General features: G+C 39.2%; 1 protein-coding gene across 3 annotated transcripts; it reads left to right on the forward strand.

Moving 5' to 3' along the window:
- Positions 1-1,753: 1,753 nt before the first annotated feature.
- Positions 1,754-18,341, forward strand: lhx6a (LIM homeobox 6a). 3 transcript variants are annotated; one of them, XR_001761141.2, is made up of 9 exons: positions 1,754-2,366; positions 3,251-3,325; positions 3,497-3,679; positions 5,582-5,703; positions 15,346-15,566; positions 15,999-16,099; positions 16,179-16,274; positions 16,406-16,560; positions 16,996-18,341. XR_001761141.2 is itself a non-coding variant. In XM_017039089.2 (9 exons), the coding sequence occupies exons 1-9, from the start codon at positions 2,289-2,291 to the stop codon at positions 17,073-17,075; spliced, it is 1,128 nt and encodes a 375-aa protein (XP_016894578.1). In that variant the 5' UTR covers positions 1,757-2,288; the 3' UTR covers positions 17,076-18,341. The 3 variants fall into 3 exon arrangements, 2 of the variants coding, with proteins under 2 accessions (XP_016894578.1, XP_008322617.1); XM_017039089.2 differs by having other exon boundaries at positions 1,757-2,366; positions 15,349-15,566; positions 16,386-16,560; XM_008324395.3 differs by having other exon boundaries at positions 1,759-2,366; positions 16,386-16,560.
- Positions 18,342-18,602: the final 261 nt, after the last annotated feature.

Consider the following 18,602-nt stretch of genomic DNA (forward strand, 5'->3'; position numbering starts at 1 on the left):
TTGACGAAAATAAACAAATTCAAGACAGGAAACAGAAATACGTCACGTTGGCTTATATATGTTTGAATGGTTAAATAATGACTGGTCTCACTTATTAGGATGGGATACAGCCGTGACGTCACAGAGGGGACACTGATAAACTTTGTTGAATGGAGAAAATAAATCCTGATTCTTGGGATTAAACCGCATGATTACTTTTTAATTTTGAAAAAAGAAATGTAGCTATTTCAAACGCTCCGTTTGTGTGGCTGTGACTTTATCTGTTCCACTACAGGCCTATGGGAGAAAACGTTACAAACATTGAATTCTACAGCACGTTTTTTTTTAAACAGGACGTCTGGTGTATTTTGAGTCGAAGTATTTAGGATCCCGTGGATTTACAGATAATTATTGAATTGTCTCAGACGATCTGAATGTTCGACAGCAACAGTCGATACAGAGACGGCGTGTGGCCTCAGACACATCCTGTAATTATCATTCTTCCTTCGCTTTAAGAGTAAAACACGCTCCGATGTTTTTAACAGCACTTGGGATTTTTTTTTTTTTTTTTACATTTTAGTTTTGTCATAGCCAGAGTTTTGTTTTTAATATTTTTTAATTTTAGAATAATGCAAATATAATGGGTTTTAACCCGTAAAAACAAAGTAATTTGTTTGCAGAATGCTTACATGTTGTATATATTACAGACACTTATATTTATATAATATAAAATGAGCTTATTCATTATCGAAATTATTACGATGTTCCACAAGATCCATTATACAATAGAATATACATGATGTTAAATACAATGGAATGTAATAATAGTAACAACAACACATTAACAACAACAACAATAATTATTATCATTATTATGGAAGTGAAATTGTTGTAATTAGTAAATTATTTTAATAATTATTATCATTATTATGGAAGTGGAATTTCTGTTGTAATTAGTAAATTATTTCCTTGCGTTGAAATAAAATAAAAGTGACTGAGAAAATAAAAGGATATAATTAATGATAGCTCACAGCAGTTGTTAATTAATAAAAGAATCAGAAATCAATTGTAATATTGTAAAAACTGACACGTGGAAATATGTGAATAATGCGCGTCTAATATGAATAATATAATACGCGACATTTTCAAATAGCATTTAAGATGCTATTTGTGCGTCATTTTAGTCACCACAGCAACAGCTGAAAAAACAAGTAAAATCGAAAACGATTCGCGAATTTGTATCAATAGTAATTACATTTAAATATTACATTTAAATATTAAAAGATATCTTTTATCGTAGTGACGTTTTGCTGACATTTAAACTGTATTTTAAAAAGGTTTCAAAACACTCGTATTAGGGTTTAATTGTTTTAAACTGTCTAAAAATCACACGTTTGAGTGAGAAATGGAAAAAAGACGTGAAATAAGCTGTGATTTAGACAAACTTATCAGAGCTGTGGTGACTTTAAAAAGCCGGGAGTTGGAATGAAAATAGTCCAAATAAAAATAAAGACGCACGAGGTCTAAAATAAAATATCACGCAAACATTTGTTGTCGTTTGAAGTGAGTTTTCGTGCGCAGTCGCAGTGATAGCAGCAGCAGCAGCAGCAGCAGCGTTTTCCTAGTAGCGAATAAATGGCAAAAGCCAAATAGCTGACATCTCACACACACGGACGCAGCCGCAGAGTTTGTGTCATAACTGCTGCAGACTCCGTCCACCCTTCTTCTCACGCGCCCCAAAACTCTTTCACTCTCCTCCTCTAACTATAAGTCGGGCCTGCGCTGAGCGGCACACACGAACTTCCACTGCAGCACGGCACAGACAGGAGGCACAGCCACGCAGCACTGCTTCTCCTCCCGTGACGCGCTCCGATCGCCTTCAAGTCCTGCAGGTCCGTGTCCACGAAACCTCTGGAGTAAAAAGCTGCCAACACTTCAACTGAATTCACTTCCTGTAGTTGGAGGCTTATCCAGAACTGGAGGCAGAAAAGAGGAGGAGAGAGGGAGAACCGAGGGAGAGGGATCTGTCCGGGCTCTGTGAAGGAGCTGCTCCTCGTCTTCTGCTCCATTACGCACAACATTATTTCTTTCTTTTCAAACACACACACACACACACATATATATAATCAACATAAAGAGAAGAAGAACACGTTCCGGTGCCTGAGTAACTTCCGAGTCCATGCAAGTCACGGATGCTACCGGTTTTGACGCGCATCGCCGACCGGTCCTCTGGTTCAACGCACAGAGTTTGGAGACACTGCGCTCTGGTCCCGTCTTTGCTGCCGTGAGACTCCACTCCACGGAGGTTCATGTACTGGAAAAATGAGGTTTTGTCCCCTCTGTCAGAGGGAAACAAGATTCTTTCCGACGGAATCCCCACCAAGCAGGTAGTAACACTTTGAAGAACAACAGTCGCACGTTTGTGCGTAAAAACTAGAAAATTACGCACCAGATTTTTTTGTAGACATTTTTATGGGCGTGACGTGTTCACGTGAAAGACCGAAACGGTTATATTTTCAACAAACTTGGTCTCTACTTTTTTCATAGACCTATTACTCAGAACATGTGCGTTTTTCGAGCGTTTTTAGTTGTTGTCCGTCTGTGATGTCACCCAGGAATCAGCTGCACCACAGCCGCGCGTCTCTCCCTCCTGGTTTCAACTGAATTGCGTGATTTTTTTTTTACTGTCCGCCCGCCTTTGCGGTGCCGCCAGCTGTCTAAAGAAAGAATTAGATTTTAATTACAGCCATTAAAAAAAAAATCAAATTTGCAATCTCTTTTTGGGCCCAGTGACCCGGTGCCTCTGCCTGATTGACAGATGAAATTGACACCCAGGCTGCCTCTTATCCACTGCGTTACAAGCTATTTGTAATTACAGGTAGCCCCCCCACCCCTGTCCCACACACAGAGACATTAACACACACACTAACAGCCACCCTCCTCCACTCTCGTGTCCTGGATTGCGGAGAAAATACTATTATTCTGAGAGGCGCACGGTTCAAGGGCAGGGGCGAGAAGGAAAGAAAATCAGTCCAAATTGGAATAGCTTCATTAGATGGTGCCTTTTTCTGTTGTCACGGGGGGGCTAATTGACATTTTAACCGCGGCTTTTATTGTCAGAGGACGACTTTATATATGAGCAGCCACGGCGCGCTGAGAGAAGGAGACGAGGGAAGGAGAGAAGGAGACACTGAGAGGAAGCTGCTTCCCTAACGTGGGGCGAGGATTTGTCAAACGGATAAAAGTGATGATGAGGATCGCTGTCTTGTAGGTGATCTGCGCCGAGAATCAGAGCATCTCGCCGGGAGCTTCCCGCTGCAGTGTGGAGTCCAAGTCCGCCCCAATGGTGAGAGATTCAAATGCTTTCTCTGCTATTTCTGAAGTTGACTCGTTCGTGCGTCTTTTACGCGCGGGGCCGTGCGTGGAGGAGAAGTTGATATAGAATCATAACCTGCATCATCTGCTACACACACACATGGGGTTGTGTATTAGTGACACACCGACCTTTCTGTTGCAGTCTCACTCGGACGCAGAGTCCCAGAGGTCCAACATGGAGCGGGAGGACACCCGCTCGTCCCCCAGCACACCGTCCACTCCCTCCGTGTGCTCACCGACCTCCACCATCAGCTCCGTGCCGTCCACCGGCAAGAACGTGTGCGCCAGCTGCGGCCTGGAGATCCTGGACAGATATTTGCTGAAGGTAACTTCAAAAGAAACCACCCACACAATGAAGAATATTTGAAACAAACACGAACTCTGCAGATGTGAATATTTTTTATTAAATCAAATATAATGGACAAGAGATTTGGACACAGGCCTGCCGTGATTTTGCGCCCGAGAGTGAGAAAAATGAAATTATTATTTATAATAAGAATTTTGTTCAAAATACACTTATTATAATTAGTTTTATTCTATAAATATATTATAATGACCAAAGACACCACACAAATGACGTCACTGGTATAACGTCCCTAATCCCGTGCGTTAAAGTGTGAGGGAGACACAGACACAACATTAGATGTTTTGGTTTCTGTATTTTCGTTTCTTTCAGTCTCACTCTCAGGGTGTATTGTCCTGTCGCGTGTGCTCGCGTGTTTCACACTCTCATTCACACGGATGAGTGTGTGTTTGCCCGGAAGTGTGAAGGTCATTGGTTCATTATCTCTCTGTGACCGCAAAGAAGCTGCTGCCGCCGAGTGCAGAGACAAAAGAGAAACATCATATCGACCGATAAATACAATTTGTATTTTTTATTTTAATATTTAATATTATTGTGCCACTTCACACACTATTATTATTTTCTGTGAATAAAATTTAATGTATTAATTTAATTCAACTTCAATACAATCGAAGTTCTTAATATTTGTCACCCAGAAAATCGTAACGTGTAATTTCGCGCTTATTATTATTTTGAATTCGTTACTGTATTTCCTTGTATTTTATACTCTTTACTAACTTAACTAACTGAACCTATATACATATGTAGGGTTTTAGTTGGCTCTAAAACTTGTGTCGTTGCTATATTTAGGTTTTTTAAACTAGGTAAAAGTAACTATTTAAAATGAATAAATATTAACAAGCAACGAGTTGCTAATGCTAAACAACAACGTAGAAACACAGCGAATTTAATCATTTCGTTTTAAAAACTCACTCGTACGGAGACTCGTCGTGATACATACGTGTTTATTAAAAAGGCAATGTTTAATTTTTTATTTATTTGTAGCAAAAAGTCAATTTTTAACCTATACACTTATGTTGTGGAGAGATATTTTATTATATAGGACTACCTATTATTTACTATTATTTTCAAAACACATTACAGTAGAATGTGGAAAAATAATTCCCAATAAAACATATTCCATGGTTCGTCCTGTTGTTTAACTCTTTGATAATCGATGTGTATTTATTTATATATATATAATTATTTATTTATTTTAATTAATTGACTTTTAATGTAACACTTAAAAAAAACACAGTAAAAACGACGAAATGCTCCCCAGGCCAATGCTGACAGACGGGAAGGAAATGATAAAAATAATTAAAACGATGTGCAGTTAATGCGGAATAAGCTAAATTAGACTTAAATTAACCCAAGTCAAATAAATATAAGCGCATATTATGACGCATCACAGATCCAAAGCCACATTAAAACACATTTTACGTGAATTAAAAAAAAATAAACCAGATACTGGTCATTAATGATCATCATTAAATTTAAATTGAACAAACTTAAAGTGGATTTCAAAATGATGACATAATGAACATTAGGAAGATGTAGATACATCACAATTCTTCCATAGCACAAGTATCGAGCGTTGGTGTAAAATGTACTTATTTTGGTCAATTTGATTTTAATTGCAATTGAAATGATTAACCGATAGCATTTAGATTCATTTAAATATTGTTCGTGTTGAAATATATAGTTTGCCTAAGTGTTTCATTGTGTTTATGATGTATTTAAATATTTAATTATATACAGTATATATGATGGAACTTTTTTTCAAGAATATATTACTCTCTTTCTCTCTCTCTCTCTCTCTCTCACACACACACACACACAAACACTCTCTCTCTCTTTGTGCGTGCGTGTGTGTGTGTGCAGGTGAACAACCTGATCTGGCACGTGCGCTGTCTGGAGTGCTCGGTGTGCAGGACGTCATTACGTCAGCACAGCAGCTGCTACATCAAAAACAAAGAGATCTTCTGTAAAATGGATTATTTCAGGTAGGGTAAGTTTTTTAAACATATTATATGTTGACCCTCTGTCTCTCTAACACACACACACACACACACACACACACACACGCCGTGGGTGATGCGGGCTGCCTCACGCGTTACTGAAAAACCTTTTCAAAACCGAAAGTGTGGAAGAAAAGTCTTTATCTAGAAAGAAAGAGGCAGACTGAGCTACAGCTTTGTTATGGCTACAGAGAGGGGGGGGGGTATTTAAGGACAAAATAATTAGCCTATTAGCTTATTAGCCCTAAAATGAATGTAATTGCTCCCGTAGAAAACACTTATATTTTTAACCATGCACCTCGTGTACAAAAAAATCTCACGAGAAAACAGAAACACCAAGGTAAACATAATTAGCCTGCTAAAGAACCAAAACGTGTGTGAAGTCCATCTCCAACTCAGAGGACAAAATTACACTTTCTGGACAAATATGATTTTTCAAAGACCCTGGAAATGTTGTGTACGTTGTGAGATGGTATAGGAACAGGCGTGAAACTCAAAGAACACCGTCCCCACAGGGACAACGCAGACGTACAGTCTGATACAGTAGAGATTCTTCACGGCATCTAGAACCTAGAGTCTGCTGTGCGTGGAAAGTGCAAAGACATAAAAATTAGATGATTTGATGTCTTCATAGTAATCCACAAAAATCGTTTCGAGGGTCTGAAGACTATAATTTAAGAAGAGTCTTGAAAAAAATCCTTCAACCAATTAAAACACTGGATTAACAGTCAAGATCCACCTGAGAGTGAAACACCAGTAGCTTACTATATAAATGACTGCAATTTTCTTTGCTAAGAAAATGGAGGAAAATGAAATAAAAATGGAAAATGTTAGAATGTGAAGTGAGAATGATTTCAAACGAGTTTTTTTATTATTAAAAAACAAACAAACAAGTGTATATTTTTACTACAGCCTCTTCAACCACATCTAGTATGTTTTAAAAAAAAGTCTTGCGTTGTATAAAAGCACTTGGGAATTACTTTTTTTCCTCCCCGGGATAATCTCATGGATTTGTCCTCGGTTGCATTGTTCCTGTTTGAATATTTTTCTTATTGTTCCAGGAAAAAGAATCCTAATTTAAAACTACTGTTAGAGCTGTCCCAGACGGATGCGTGTAAAAAAGGGAAATGTTGCATTTTACTGATTATTAACAGACTAGGGTAATACATACATATGATTTCCTGCTCATCTTTCAATCGTGGTCTTTGTGCAAGTGCAAAATGTATAAAACTTTTCTTTTTAAATACATTTAAAAAATCAAATGATACATTTAATAATTAAATTCTGATCTACTTCCATTTTCTAATATTGCACATGTTAGAAAGAACTATATTAGATATATATATTAGGAGATATGTTGTGCCTATGTGTGTGTGTTTCTGGTATAGGTATAATTATGGGGACATAATGGGGGGCTGTCGTGGCAGTACTTTTGTTCTGGGGACACTTGTCTTTGTGGGGACATTTTGCAGGTGCCCGCTCGGTGAGAGGGCGTTTTGAGATTCGTGATTTATTTTGGAGTTAGCATTAGAACTACAGTCTTTTTAGAGTTAAGATAAGGATTTATAATTAAACAACTACAGGCCTCTATATTTGTAGCTATGTTTACGTGGAGCTAGAGAATGCATTATGTCTAATTCAAGTGTTAGCAAGTGTGTGTGTTTGCAAAGTTGTTGCCAGTTCCGGGCCATGTCTGCCACTGTTACCTTTAGTGCTAATGGAGGCTAAAACCTGGATCTCCTTCTGCAGCATTATATTTCTGAGGCTCTGGTTGATGTTAAAACAAAAACGTAAAATGGCAGTGACCTGATATCTGGGCACAGATTCTGTTTTACATTTGTTTTTAGATTCAGATTTAAAAAGTGTATTCAGTACGTGAAGGTGTTGTATGTGTGCATGTGGCTGTGTGTGTACTGTATGTGCTTCGGTATTTGGGGTTAAATTCGGTTCACACTCCAGCAGTGACAGCCTATAAGATTCTGTTCAGTAGCCCGTGGCTGCTGTGTGTGTGTGTGTGTGTGTGTGTGGACAAACACTTGCCTGTTTATGTTTTCTTACACATTGAGTATGTAAGTGTTTGCTGCTAACTGTGGCTGAGCTGTTGTGCTTGTCTGATCGAAACCTGACTCCAGGCCAACACTCTGAGGTTTATAATCTCCAGCAATTAGTCCTTGTCCTCCAAACCAGACCCTCATGCCTCCAGATCAGCAATTAGACGGCCCCAAGTGCCTGGTCAGCATGTTTCTCATCTCTCTCTCTCTCACACACACACGCTCTTTTCCATGACCGCTAAAATGTACTGTAAACTCCCTGTACAGCAGTCTTTACATACACACACGCGCGCTGACATCTCTGTGTATTTACTCTTGTCCAGCAGCTGCCAATCATCATTTTTGTCACCCACTGAAGAGATTTTTGGTCTTTGATTTACCACATCATAATAAGATTTTCTCTGCCCTGTCTTCAATTTTATTTTTAATCAATTAGCCACCACAGCATCTAAAACACAATGTTATTAAACACACAGATGCTCCATATGTATATACGTATATATATATATATATATATATATATATATATATATATTTATTTATATATGCCATGGAAATAAGTACGTAATTCTGCACTGATTTAGTGAATCCAGAAAATAACTAAATGAAAAATTAGCAGGGATCTAGCCAAAAGATAACTAAAAAATAGTCCATAAGGAAAAAAAATTATAATAAACAAAAAAACATTACATTTGTTTATGGGGAATTTTAAAAAAGCATTAAAGAGCTAATATTAAAATAAAAAGTTGATGAATGTTGAAAGGTTAGCCAAACATTAACAACATAGCACAAAGGTATTCAATTTTATTTAAAAATCAGAAAAATATATCAATAAATTAAAAACGTGAAGTTAATATTTACTTAATGCAAATATAAGTGGAAATTAATATATGGTTATATATTTAGATGATGGTTGGCAGTTAAAATTCTTACACGGCAGAATTATTTGGGAACAGTTACAGTCAATATTTTTTCTCCTACTCTGCCATTTGGTTTCTCTTTCCTTATTTCATGACTTTGACACATTAACATTTCCAGAGTTCTGTATAAAATTCAACCTCGCATTTGGTCGAGAATTAATTTATTTTAAAAAGTCCTGCAATAGCACTGTGAAGCAATGGTGCCTGCGGCAGCCACGGCGATGCTTACTTCTGTAAATATATATTCTAATCTGGGTTTAGGCCAGGTCCAAACTCAGCTAAACACCAGTGCGAGTCCAGGCCCTCAGGGCGGACTGGAAAACCTCTGGAGATATTTCCTCATCTGTGTCAGCCTCTCATCTGGCTTTGGACTGACAGCTGCTTTAATGGGGCGTAATAGCAGGAAATCAGAGTGGGTTTCCTTCTCCCTGTACCTATGTGTGTGTGTGTGTGTGTGTGTGTGTGTCCATGTGATGGGGGTGCAGGATAGAGCCCGCACTGTGCCTCTTCAGCCAGTGTCAGACCTCTGGGGCTTGCTGCACACATGCACATGCACTCAGACTACTCTTTTCTTTATCAGCCCCTCCTCGACTCCCTCTGCTTGTTCCTCCTCCTCCTCTTTCTCCTCAGCTCACTCTGTAGAAACTCTATCCCTGACCGTGAGCTGCAGGCCACACAGGAAGTTGCACTAATCAGGGGCAACCCTAGGATATCGAGGCAGTAACGTGAGTCCATGTAGGGGAGGGATCATTGTGTGTGTGCGTGTGCGTGTGTGTGGTGCATCTGCATTTCAGTAATAATTACTCATCAGCCTACCTCTGCTTAGCTGATTAAGGCACCGCTAGGTCTTTAAATGCCACAACCACAGACTGTGATTGGTTAAGATCTGAATCAATTAAATGTTAAATGTTAGATTTTTAATTAGACACCACTCCATTGAAGCATATAGAAAAATAATAAGCGTGTACTGAAATGGTTGGCCTGAGTGCATAATTAGGCAGTTACTATTGAAAAGGTGCTGGGTATGGAGAAAATGAACAAGTCTCCATTCTACCTACGTAAATGGAATGAGCCACCCTTTGTATGTTGTGTAATGGAATTGCCGAATACACTTGTAATTTATACACATTGTCCTGAAGAAAATATTTTTATCCTTTTAACACAAGACAAGACAAAGTAGAGGAGCATGACATCACTGTACATGACAAAAGATAACATGTAACGAGACGAGATAATGTAATGTTACGTAATGTATCGCAGTGTAACATGATATGACAAAAGATAACTTGTGTATCATTTTATGTGATATGACAAAAGATAACTTGTGTATCGTAACATAACATAAAATGACATAACTAAAGTAAACACATAAGATTAAGAAATAGCTGTTTGTTAAAGTAACAATAAATATCATAGTAAGGAAGAAAGAATAAAGGATGTTAAAAGAGTTGAATTCACAGGAATAAATATTGTAAACAAAAAATTAAAGAAAACATAAGATTTGCCCAGGAAGGCAGGAAGGCGAACATAAGAAGTTACTTGAGAAAAATACAACAATAATCCAAGGGGCAGAGGCTCTGTAATAGGTTAGTGCTGCATTTCAGTGCATCAGGGTCATAAAGGCGCTCTGTATGTCATAAACTGTCTATCTGTTCATTTGCTTGGCAGTAGAACTGGATTTTTTCTATCTATTTATCAACTTCTGGGTACGGAAACAAAAAAAGCTGATTCTTCAAGACTGGATCTGTTCACAGGTCAAAACTGTCGTACCTTTAAATCTCAGATCAGATTTAAAGAGTCCTTGCCCAATTTAAATGTTGTGTTTTATACACCGCTGAAGCTTCTCAGGGGAGATCTAACACAGATTAATATAATCTCACAGTACACCAGGAATAATCCTAAAGCACAAGTAGGTGAAATAAATGAAGGGTTCAGACTGAGAGAAGAGAGCATGTAGGAGAAAGGCCTGAGGCTGATGTTTGGCATAGTAGGCATGAGTGAAATGTTCTTTCCGTCTGATGAAGGATATAAGGCCTGGGAGGACTGATGTTGTTTTATGGTTAAAAAGAAAGAACAAAAAAAGGGTAGAAACATGGAAACAGTGTGAGGAGGTAGGGAGGATGAAGACGGAGGAGCTAGAGGAGATGTAGGCTAAGAAGTGAAGGATGATGTGCAGCTTCTCTGTGTTGTGTCTCGGAGCACGAAAGTGACAAGCTGTCATCCCAGATTAGCTCTAACTTTCCGAAACGTTTTCCTTTTTACTGTAGAAACACTCAGGAATTCTCCATGACAATACAGAGCGATGTGCACACCCTGCACAGTAAGCCACGGAGAGCCCTCGTCTCCACAGTGGCTGTGTTGGGTCACTGCATAAAATAAGTGACAACCTTCTGTATGTCAGTGTGTGTTGGGTAAATTCAATTCCAAGGTCAGCGCCGAGACACGTCTGGTGCTGTTGCTCCACATGTTGAACCTCATCGTAACGATGTGGATATTGTTGCAGTAACTGGCTGGAGTTTATTGTCAGACGGACAGAGACATGAGGCAGGATAATGACAGACAAATATTCTCTACCATTCTGAAAACACACCACCGCTGGCTCAGTGAAGGAGGAGGAGGAGGAGGAGGAGGAAGGGTACGAGGCAGTGAGATGTCAGGGCTATAGTGTTCTTTCATTCCAGATAGAGTGGGTTGGAGAGCACTGATGAGCTGCCAAATCCACTCACTTGGCGGCCCCTCATGTTCTCCTGCACCCCTGTCATTCTGCTCTTTTCCTGCCATTCCTCTTCCCGCCTCAGACACCTACCTCCTCTCTCCTTTTTCCATTCTTGTCATCCTGATCCTCCAGCCCCCATCCCCACCTCCCCAGCTCCACTGCTCTTTTATTAAAAGGCTAATGCCAGTTGCTGATGTTGTGTTGATGTGAGGCCAGTGTGAAGAGGAGGACTGAGGCCGACTGTTTGTTTCTTAAAAAGCTTCATGTAGCTTCATGTTTAAATGTGTTCAAAGGACACAAGTATACACTAATGATTTAATTATTTCTAGTACTGTAGAGTACTGTAGAGGAACAATCCCCGATTTTTTTTTTTTTTTTGTACCAAGGATCAGTACCACAGACCGGTACTGCTGCACTGATCATTAAAGGATCCTTATGGATCAGTATATTTTCAAAAGTATACACTAATGATTTAATTATTTCTAGTACTGTAGAGTACTGTAGAGGAACAATCCCCGATTTTTTAATCTTTAAATGAAAAACATGAATGAAAATGAATGAGTTCTCTTTAAATGAAGTTGTTAATTTTTTTATTGCGTCCCTTATACCAAATGACCCATGGACTGCTACTGGTCCATGGACCAGGGGTTGGGAACTTGCTGCTCTAATGATAATGATTGAAGCATGCATTTAAATCCAAGAATCAGCGTTTGACCTTTTTGTACTTCACAGTACTCAACCTGAGCGCATGACTGTAGGTGTAGTGTGAATGTGTATGTTTTGTCCAGAGCGTGATGGGACATTATAAACGACATATTGTTGTCCGACCTCCTGTCATGGCTGGATCCCATACCACTCGTCAGTCCTTACGCTGCAGCAGTGGGTATTTATAAAGTAAGACATAAACCGAAGCATGGAAACAACCACAGGTCTATTGTTTGGAGTAGGAAAGAACACATTATTCATAGCAGCAGTGGATAACATGTTCAATAATAGGCTACAACGCTGGAGAAGGGTGCAGTCTTAGAGAGGTGCTGAGCAGCAGGAGCCAAACTGACTCTCATAATATTTTTATTTTATTATTATTAGGAAAAATTCAGTGCAACATGGATAAAAAAAATAAGGTTAACATGTATTGATATTGCCTTTTATTAAAAAAGGAACTCAGGCCACATTTGATCTGTGCATGGAAATGTACTGCAGTGATTGCTCCTGACTCAGGGTAGTGGTAATACTAGTGGTCCAAATCTGGGTGGATGCAGTTTGGCCCAAGTTGATTGTTTATATTTCTTGTCCACTGTGTTGCTCCTGAGGAAGCACTAAGTCACACTCTTCCTACCTCACTCCATGACATGACATGACTGCTGACCATAAATATGACTCCCACGGCCTGATTCCTTAGGTGTAGAACCACAAATATTTTAAAATGATTGAAGCTCTGGTACCGTATGGAGGGACACTCATTTTCTAGCATGTTTTCCGTGGGATCTGGTGATGTGGGATGTTTACTGTGTCATATGACGTGTCCTGAAGTGACTTGAGCTTTTTTTTTTTTGACCATTGCATCAAGTTGAAGTTTTAGTCCAATCCTAATTGTGTACTACTATTACTGCCTTATACAGATGTTTAATATTTTATATATAATACAAATGTATTTCAGCTTATTCTTACCAAATAGGTTATATTTATATAGGTTAAATTTGCTAAATAATTCTTACCAAATAGGTTATATTTATATTTATTTATTTAATTTATAAATAACTCCAACCAAATATCACCTAAAGTCCAAGAGGATGTTTTGGAAGATAAATAACTCATGTTGCAGGTTTAACAGGGTAAAACGTTTGTACCTCACTAAAACATCGGGAAAGACTGAAAATAAATAAGGAAGTAGTTTTATTTGTGTGTGAGAAAGGACATTGTTTTTACTCATTACAATGCGTGGTTCTATGAATTTGGATATTTTACACTCGGTTGTAGATACTCAGGAAATCATAACCCATAAACCCCACTTAACGACCAAATATGACATAGAAAAGACCAAGGACTGAGTCCTGTTCATGTGGCAATAACCTGATTTTCTCTCTGTCTCCTCTGTGGCGTTCGGTCAGACATCTGTGGCCCACATTGTTTTGAACACAGTCCCTGCAGTTCATTCAGAGTCAGTCCTGCTAATCCGGCCTCTGTAAACACTTGCTAAGCCTCAACTGTTTAATAATCCGAAACTGACAATACACCACAACAAATGTTACATTGCATTATGTCTGACAAACGCTGGACGACAGAAAATACCCCGTGAAATGATCGCAGTGTCCTGTTTGTCTCTGTGAGAGAGAGGAGTTAGAAGAAAACTAAGATGTATGAGACAAAGAAAATGACACAATATCATGGAATGAATGAAAACTGTCAAACCTTAAAGCAGGGGTCTCAAACTCCTGGCTGGTGTCCCATTTATGGCCCACAAACCACCCACACATGGCCCACAACTGGATGTCATCATATGATCTGAACTTAGTTTTCAGCTCCTTTATGAGGTGGTAGAGGCAACAGTGGCCTCAGACACATGTGCTCTAAGGCCTGAAGAGAGAGCTCGGTCTCTGTGACTAAACAACTAAGTTGAACCGCTAACGCCAGTACGGTGAATTATTTTCATGCATCACATCAAAATTCTTAATACAGTGAGAAGCTCCTCAGCTTTTCTTTTTCAAACTTCGTCAGTTACCAAGGCAATTATTTCACCCATTGTTTGTCTCTGTCCTCTACTTTCGCAGTTTTCCACAGTGAGATATGTTAAATTGTCATTACAAGGTCTTAGGAACTAGTATGTTGGAGCCAAGTAACAGTTTTTTTTTACATTATAAACGTACTACTACTGTAGTTTTCAACAACTAGAAACACAATTTGGACGTGTTTTTACCACTTGCTGTTTAAATCTATACTAAATCTTTGTGAAAAATTCTACATCTCTCTGAAAGATTTTCTGTCTTGGGCTAATAACCTGCTCTGTCAAGCTAACAGCCTTCTGTTATCTCTGGCGTTTTTTTTTTGTAGTTGATCAACTGATTTTCCAAGTCAACAAGGCAGTTTATACACTCTGTGCACAGAGGGACATGGACTGCATTGGAAATAGCTAATTTAGCAGCTAATGTCAGTTTGAACTGTCGGAACTGTTGCTAATGAGTTCAACAGTAAAAACAAGTTGAGACTTGGACTGTGTCAGTGTTTGGGTTTATTTCTTTCACTGATTCCCTATTTCCCTGCGACCTCCTGTTCATTTCTCTCTCGTCTTCTCCATCTGTGTGCCCGCCTCGACCCCATCACCCCCCCCACACACACACACACACCCTCTACAGCAGTACATCAGGTGGTTTAGGTTTGTATGCAGTCTGAGCTCACTGTTGCTATCAGTTACAGCGGAGTGATGTGGAGTGATGTCATCCAAGTCTTTCTTCATCGTCCACCGCGTGTAAAAACCACCTCTACTTACGCATGTTGAATTGTTCCCTCTGTGTGTGTGTGTGTGTGTGTGTGTCTGAGTTCATGTGTACATGTCAGGGTCTTCATGCATCAGCCAGGAAATTGCAGGTGTTGGTTTGTTTGCATTCAAGGCTCAGCTTGCAGCCGCAGTCAAGAGCCTTCTCTGAAGGCCACATCCTCCTCCGAGCTTTCTTCCTTTAAACTTCAGACTCCTGCCAGGACTCGAAGCCTCTTAAGAAACATTCTTTTTCAAACGCAGCTTTTTCCTAATATTTTACAAGAAAAAAACAAAAAGAAAAATCAGCACATGCTCAAAACCGTCCCATGTCTGGAGATGTGCTGCGAGATTTCAAAGATTTTAGAATTTCATCGTGTGTTGCGATTTTCTGTGCTGAACTGTTGCCAAACCAATAATTCCTCGCTCTGTGTCCTTCTGCTGCCTGTCTTCCTGTCTCCCTCACAGTAGGTTTGGTACTAAGTGTGCTCGCTGTGGGCGGCAGATATACGCCAGTGACTGGGTGCGGCGAGCGAGGGGAAATGCGTATCACTTGGCATGTTTCGCCTGTTACTCGTGTAAGAGGCAGCTGTCTACGGGAGAGGAGTTTGGTCTGGTGGAGGAGAAGGTTCTGTGCAGGATTCACTATGACACCATGGTGGAGAACCTCAAACGAGCCGCTGAGACTGGTGAGAGATTTTAGTTCTGGCTAAAAAGATGTCACACTTCCTTAGTGTGGATCCAGATGTCTGTTTGAAATGATTCCTCTGAAACAGGATCGGTTAAAAAATGGATGTGTTTGGAATAAGCATGAAATATATTGATTAGTATTTCCTAAGTATCAGTTACATTGAGGAAAAAAAGATTTATTTATAAAAATTCAATTAATTATTGGAAATTTTTTTTTTTGTAATTTAATTTAAACTAAAATTCCTAATTTTCAAAACTTGCATTTCTTGGGAAAGTGTCTATGTTTTGCCTTGTAAAAGGATCAGAAAACATAAACAATTCATTCCTTCAAGTAGTTTAAATTAAAATAAAATTTTACTTACAACAAAATGTATAAAATATAAATATAAAATAATATATATAAATATATATTATTTTATTTTATTTCTCAGGAAACGGCATCACATTAGAAGGAGCAGTTCCAACAGAGCAGGACAGTCAACCCAAACCGGCCAAAAGAGCACGGACATCCTTCACTGCGGAGCAGCTACAGGTCAGAACACACTTCATCCACATTACGTTCCAGAAAGACACAACATTTCCACTCATTAATGTTTTGTTTCAACACGTAGATCATGCAGGCTCAGTTTGCCCAGGACAACAACCCAGACGCACAGACACTACAGAAACTGGCCGACATGACGGGCCTGAGCAGGAGAGTCATACAGGTCAGTGAGAGAAATGTTTTGTCTCAGTCTATTTAAAACAAGTTAAAAAAAAATACTTCTGAGGAAAAAAAAAATCTCTACATGATGTCTGGTTACGTTGCATCTTCATAGGTGTGGTTTCAAAACTGCAGAGCAAGACACAAAAAGCACACACCCCAACACAGCGGGGGTCCACAAGGTCATCCTCAGTCCAGAATACCTTCGTCCCTGTCCGATGAGCTGCATTACTCCCCCTTCGGCAGTCCTGAGCGGGCGCGCATGGTGGCCCTCCATGGGTACATCGACAGTGAGTCATATTTGTCATGATAACAGACTTTATAACTTAATAACCTGAATAGTGCTATTTATCCCAGGTATTGTCTCTTTCAAATGTTTAGAAGAAAAAAAAGAAATCAGATAAATTTCCATCAAAAACTGTTGAGCAGCTTTAAATATTTAACTGGGTTTCCACTCATACACTGATGTTTGTTCTGATTCCAAAATGACTTCTTTTTTAAGGGTTTAAAAAACCTCCCTGAATAAAACACATGTCAATATTTGACAAAAATACAACAACTAATCTTGTCACCAAAACTCCTGAGAGTTGTGTCTCCACATGACAAACGTAGTTTAAATACAAACACCTGTCTCAGACCGTTTTGACTAACCTACCTTTGTTAACCTCCTCCATTAAGCCTTATTCAAACCTCCTTGTTGCGTCCTTTCTGTGTGTGTTCCTCAGGTCACCCCTTCTCCGTGCTGACCTCCCAGAGTCTCCCCCACCAGGCCATGTCACTGCCCCAGCTTCCCCTCAGCCGCTAGCGTTCCACAGCAACCCCCATGAACCTTAACCTTCAGACCCCAATCCTTGATCTCCCATCAGCAGCGTCTGCCAACCTGACCCGCGGGTCAAAGCGGTCAGAGTCATAATGAAGACAGGAGAAGGGGCCGGCCCACTCAGAAAAAAAACGAGGCGAGGAGAGAATTATTTCACCGACAGCCTTTCTGACACAGACCTAGATTAACTTTGTTTTCTTCAGGTGTGTACCAAGTGTCACAGTACCTGTTCTTGGTGTGAGGTGAAGGTCAAGGTAGTTGTAGAAAAAGAGACAGCGATTGGGGCTGATGCCACTGGGGTGCTGTCAGAATACAGAGGGGAAAAAAGAGGGAAAAAATTGAGAAGAAGTCAAAGTGATCCAAAATGGATGACATAAATAGCAGGCAACATTAGAGGTTTGTCGCTGACCATTCTCACTACACTATGAAGGAGAAAGAAAACATAATGGAACGGGTTGACATGTTTCATGAAGTAGTAGTTACATCAACGGCAACTGGACCGGAAGGTTTTTCAGTTCCAGAGAGCTAAAGAACCTTCACTGTGTCAGAGGGCGGCCCACATGGTTGAACTGGTGTGACAATTTGGGATTCTTATACTGGTGTGAATGCAAACACTTTTTCTTTTGTCGAGGACCCGTCGTTTTTTTTTTTTTTTTTTTTTTGGGTAAATCTGTGTTGCTACGTTGACTTGTTGTAAATGAAGGAAAACCACGAAGCACAGTGTCTCAGTGAAATCATTATCTGACACAGATGCAAAAAGGAAAACCGTGAGAATAAAAACTCCAAACTACATTCCTGGAAGAGGAAGATACTTTTCAAGTGACATATTTTCATACTTTTGATGCTTTTACACTAATTTATAATTTTTGGCTCTTGGTTTGTTTAGCCTCTGTGCATGTGTCGTCATGCCACGAGGGAGACGGAGTTGGTACAGAATAGACCATATGAAACGAGCTGGGGTGTATATAGTAAAGATATGTGGGAGTGAGTGAGTGTGTGTGTCAGTGTGTTTGTTTGTGTGTGTGTGTGCGTATTTGTATATTACTGCCATGGCCAATGTGTGAAGACCAGGATCCAATGAGACCTCAATGTCCTTGTATTTATTGAGATGGTTAAATCCCTGTAAAGCACTTTCCTCCCCCACCCTCTGTAAATGTTCAGTTTTTATTATAAAACATAAATAAAATGACACAAAAAGTTTATTTGATAGACTGTTCATCATAAATGTTGTGTACTACATTGGAATTAAAATCAAACGTAAAATTTCCCTGTTTGTTGGATTATTCCGTACCATGAAATGGAAAGAATGAGCAATTCATTAGTTTCAATGTCCCCAACAACACAGTTGGTGAAAACTGATAAAATATATAAATGAAATGAAATTAAGTAAGCTTTTTATGTAATGTTAATTAATGAAATTAATTAGTGTTTGTAATTAGAAATTAACAACCATTTTTATTTGTATGTTTACATTCAATATATGTGTCTATATGTATATATATACACACACAC

Source organism: Cynoglossus semilaevis, chromosome 14, assembly GCF_000523025.1.
Source record: "Cynoglossus semilaevis isolate Cse_v1.0 chromosome 14, Cse_v1.0, whole genome shotgun sequence".
Classification (NCBI taxonomy): Eukaryota; Metazoa; Chordata; class Actinopteri; order Pleuronectiformes; family Cynoglossidae; genus Cynoglossus; species Cynoglossus semilaevis.

Bases quoted from the DNA above. Each gene is read 5' to 3' on its own strand.
- lhx6a (XM_008324395.3), top strand. From the start codon at position 2,289: ATGTACTGGAAAAATGAGGTTTTGTCCCCTCTGTCAGAGGGAAACAAG. The intron at 3,326-3,496 runs GTGAGAGATTCA...TTTCTGTTGCAG, and splicing joins AGTCCAAGTCCGCCCCAATG to TCTCACTCGGACGCAGAGTC. The intron at 16,561-16,995 runs GTGAGTCATATT...TGTGTTCCTCAG, and splicing joins CCTCCATGGGTACATCGACA to GTCACCCCTTCTCCGTGCTG.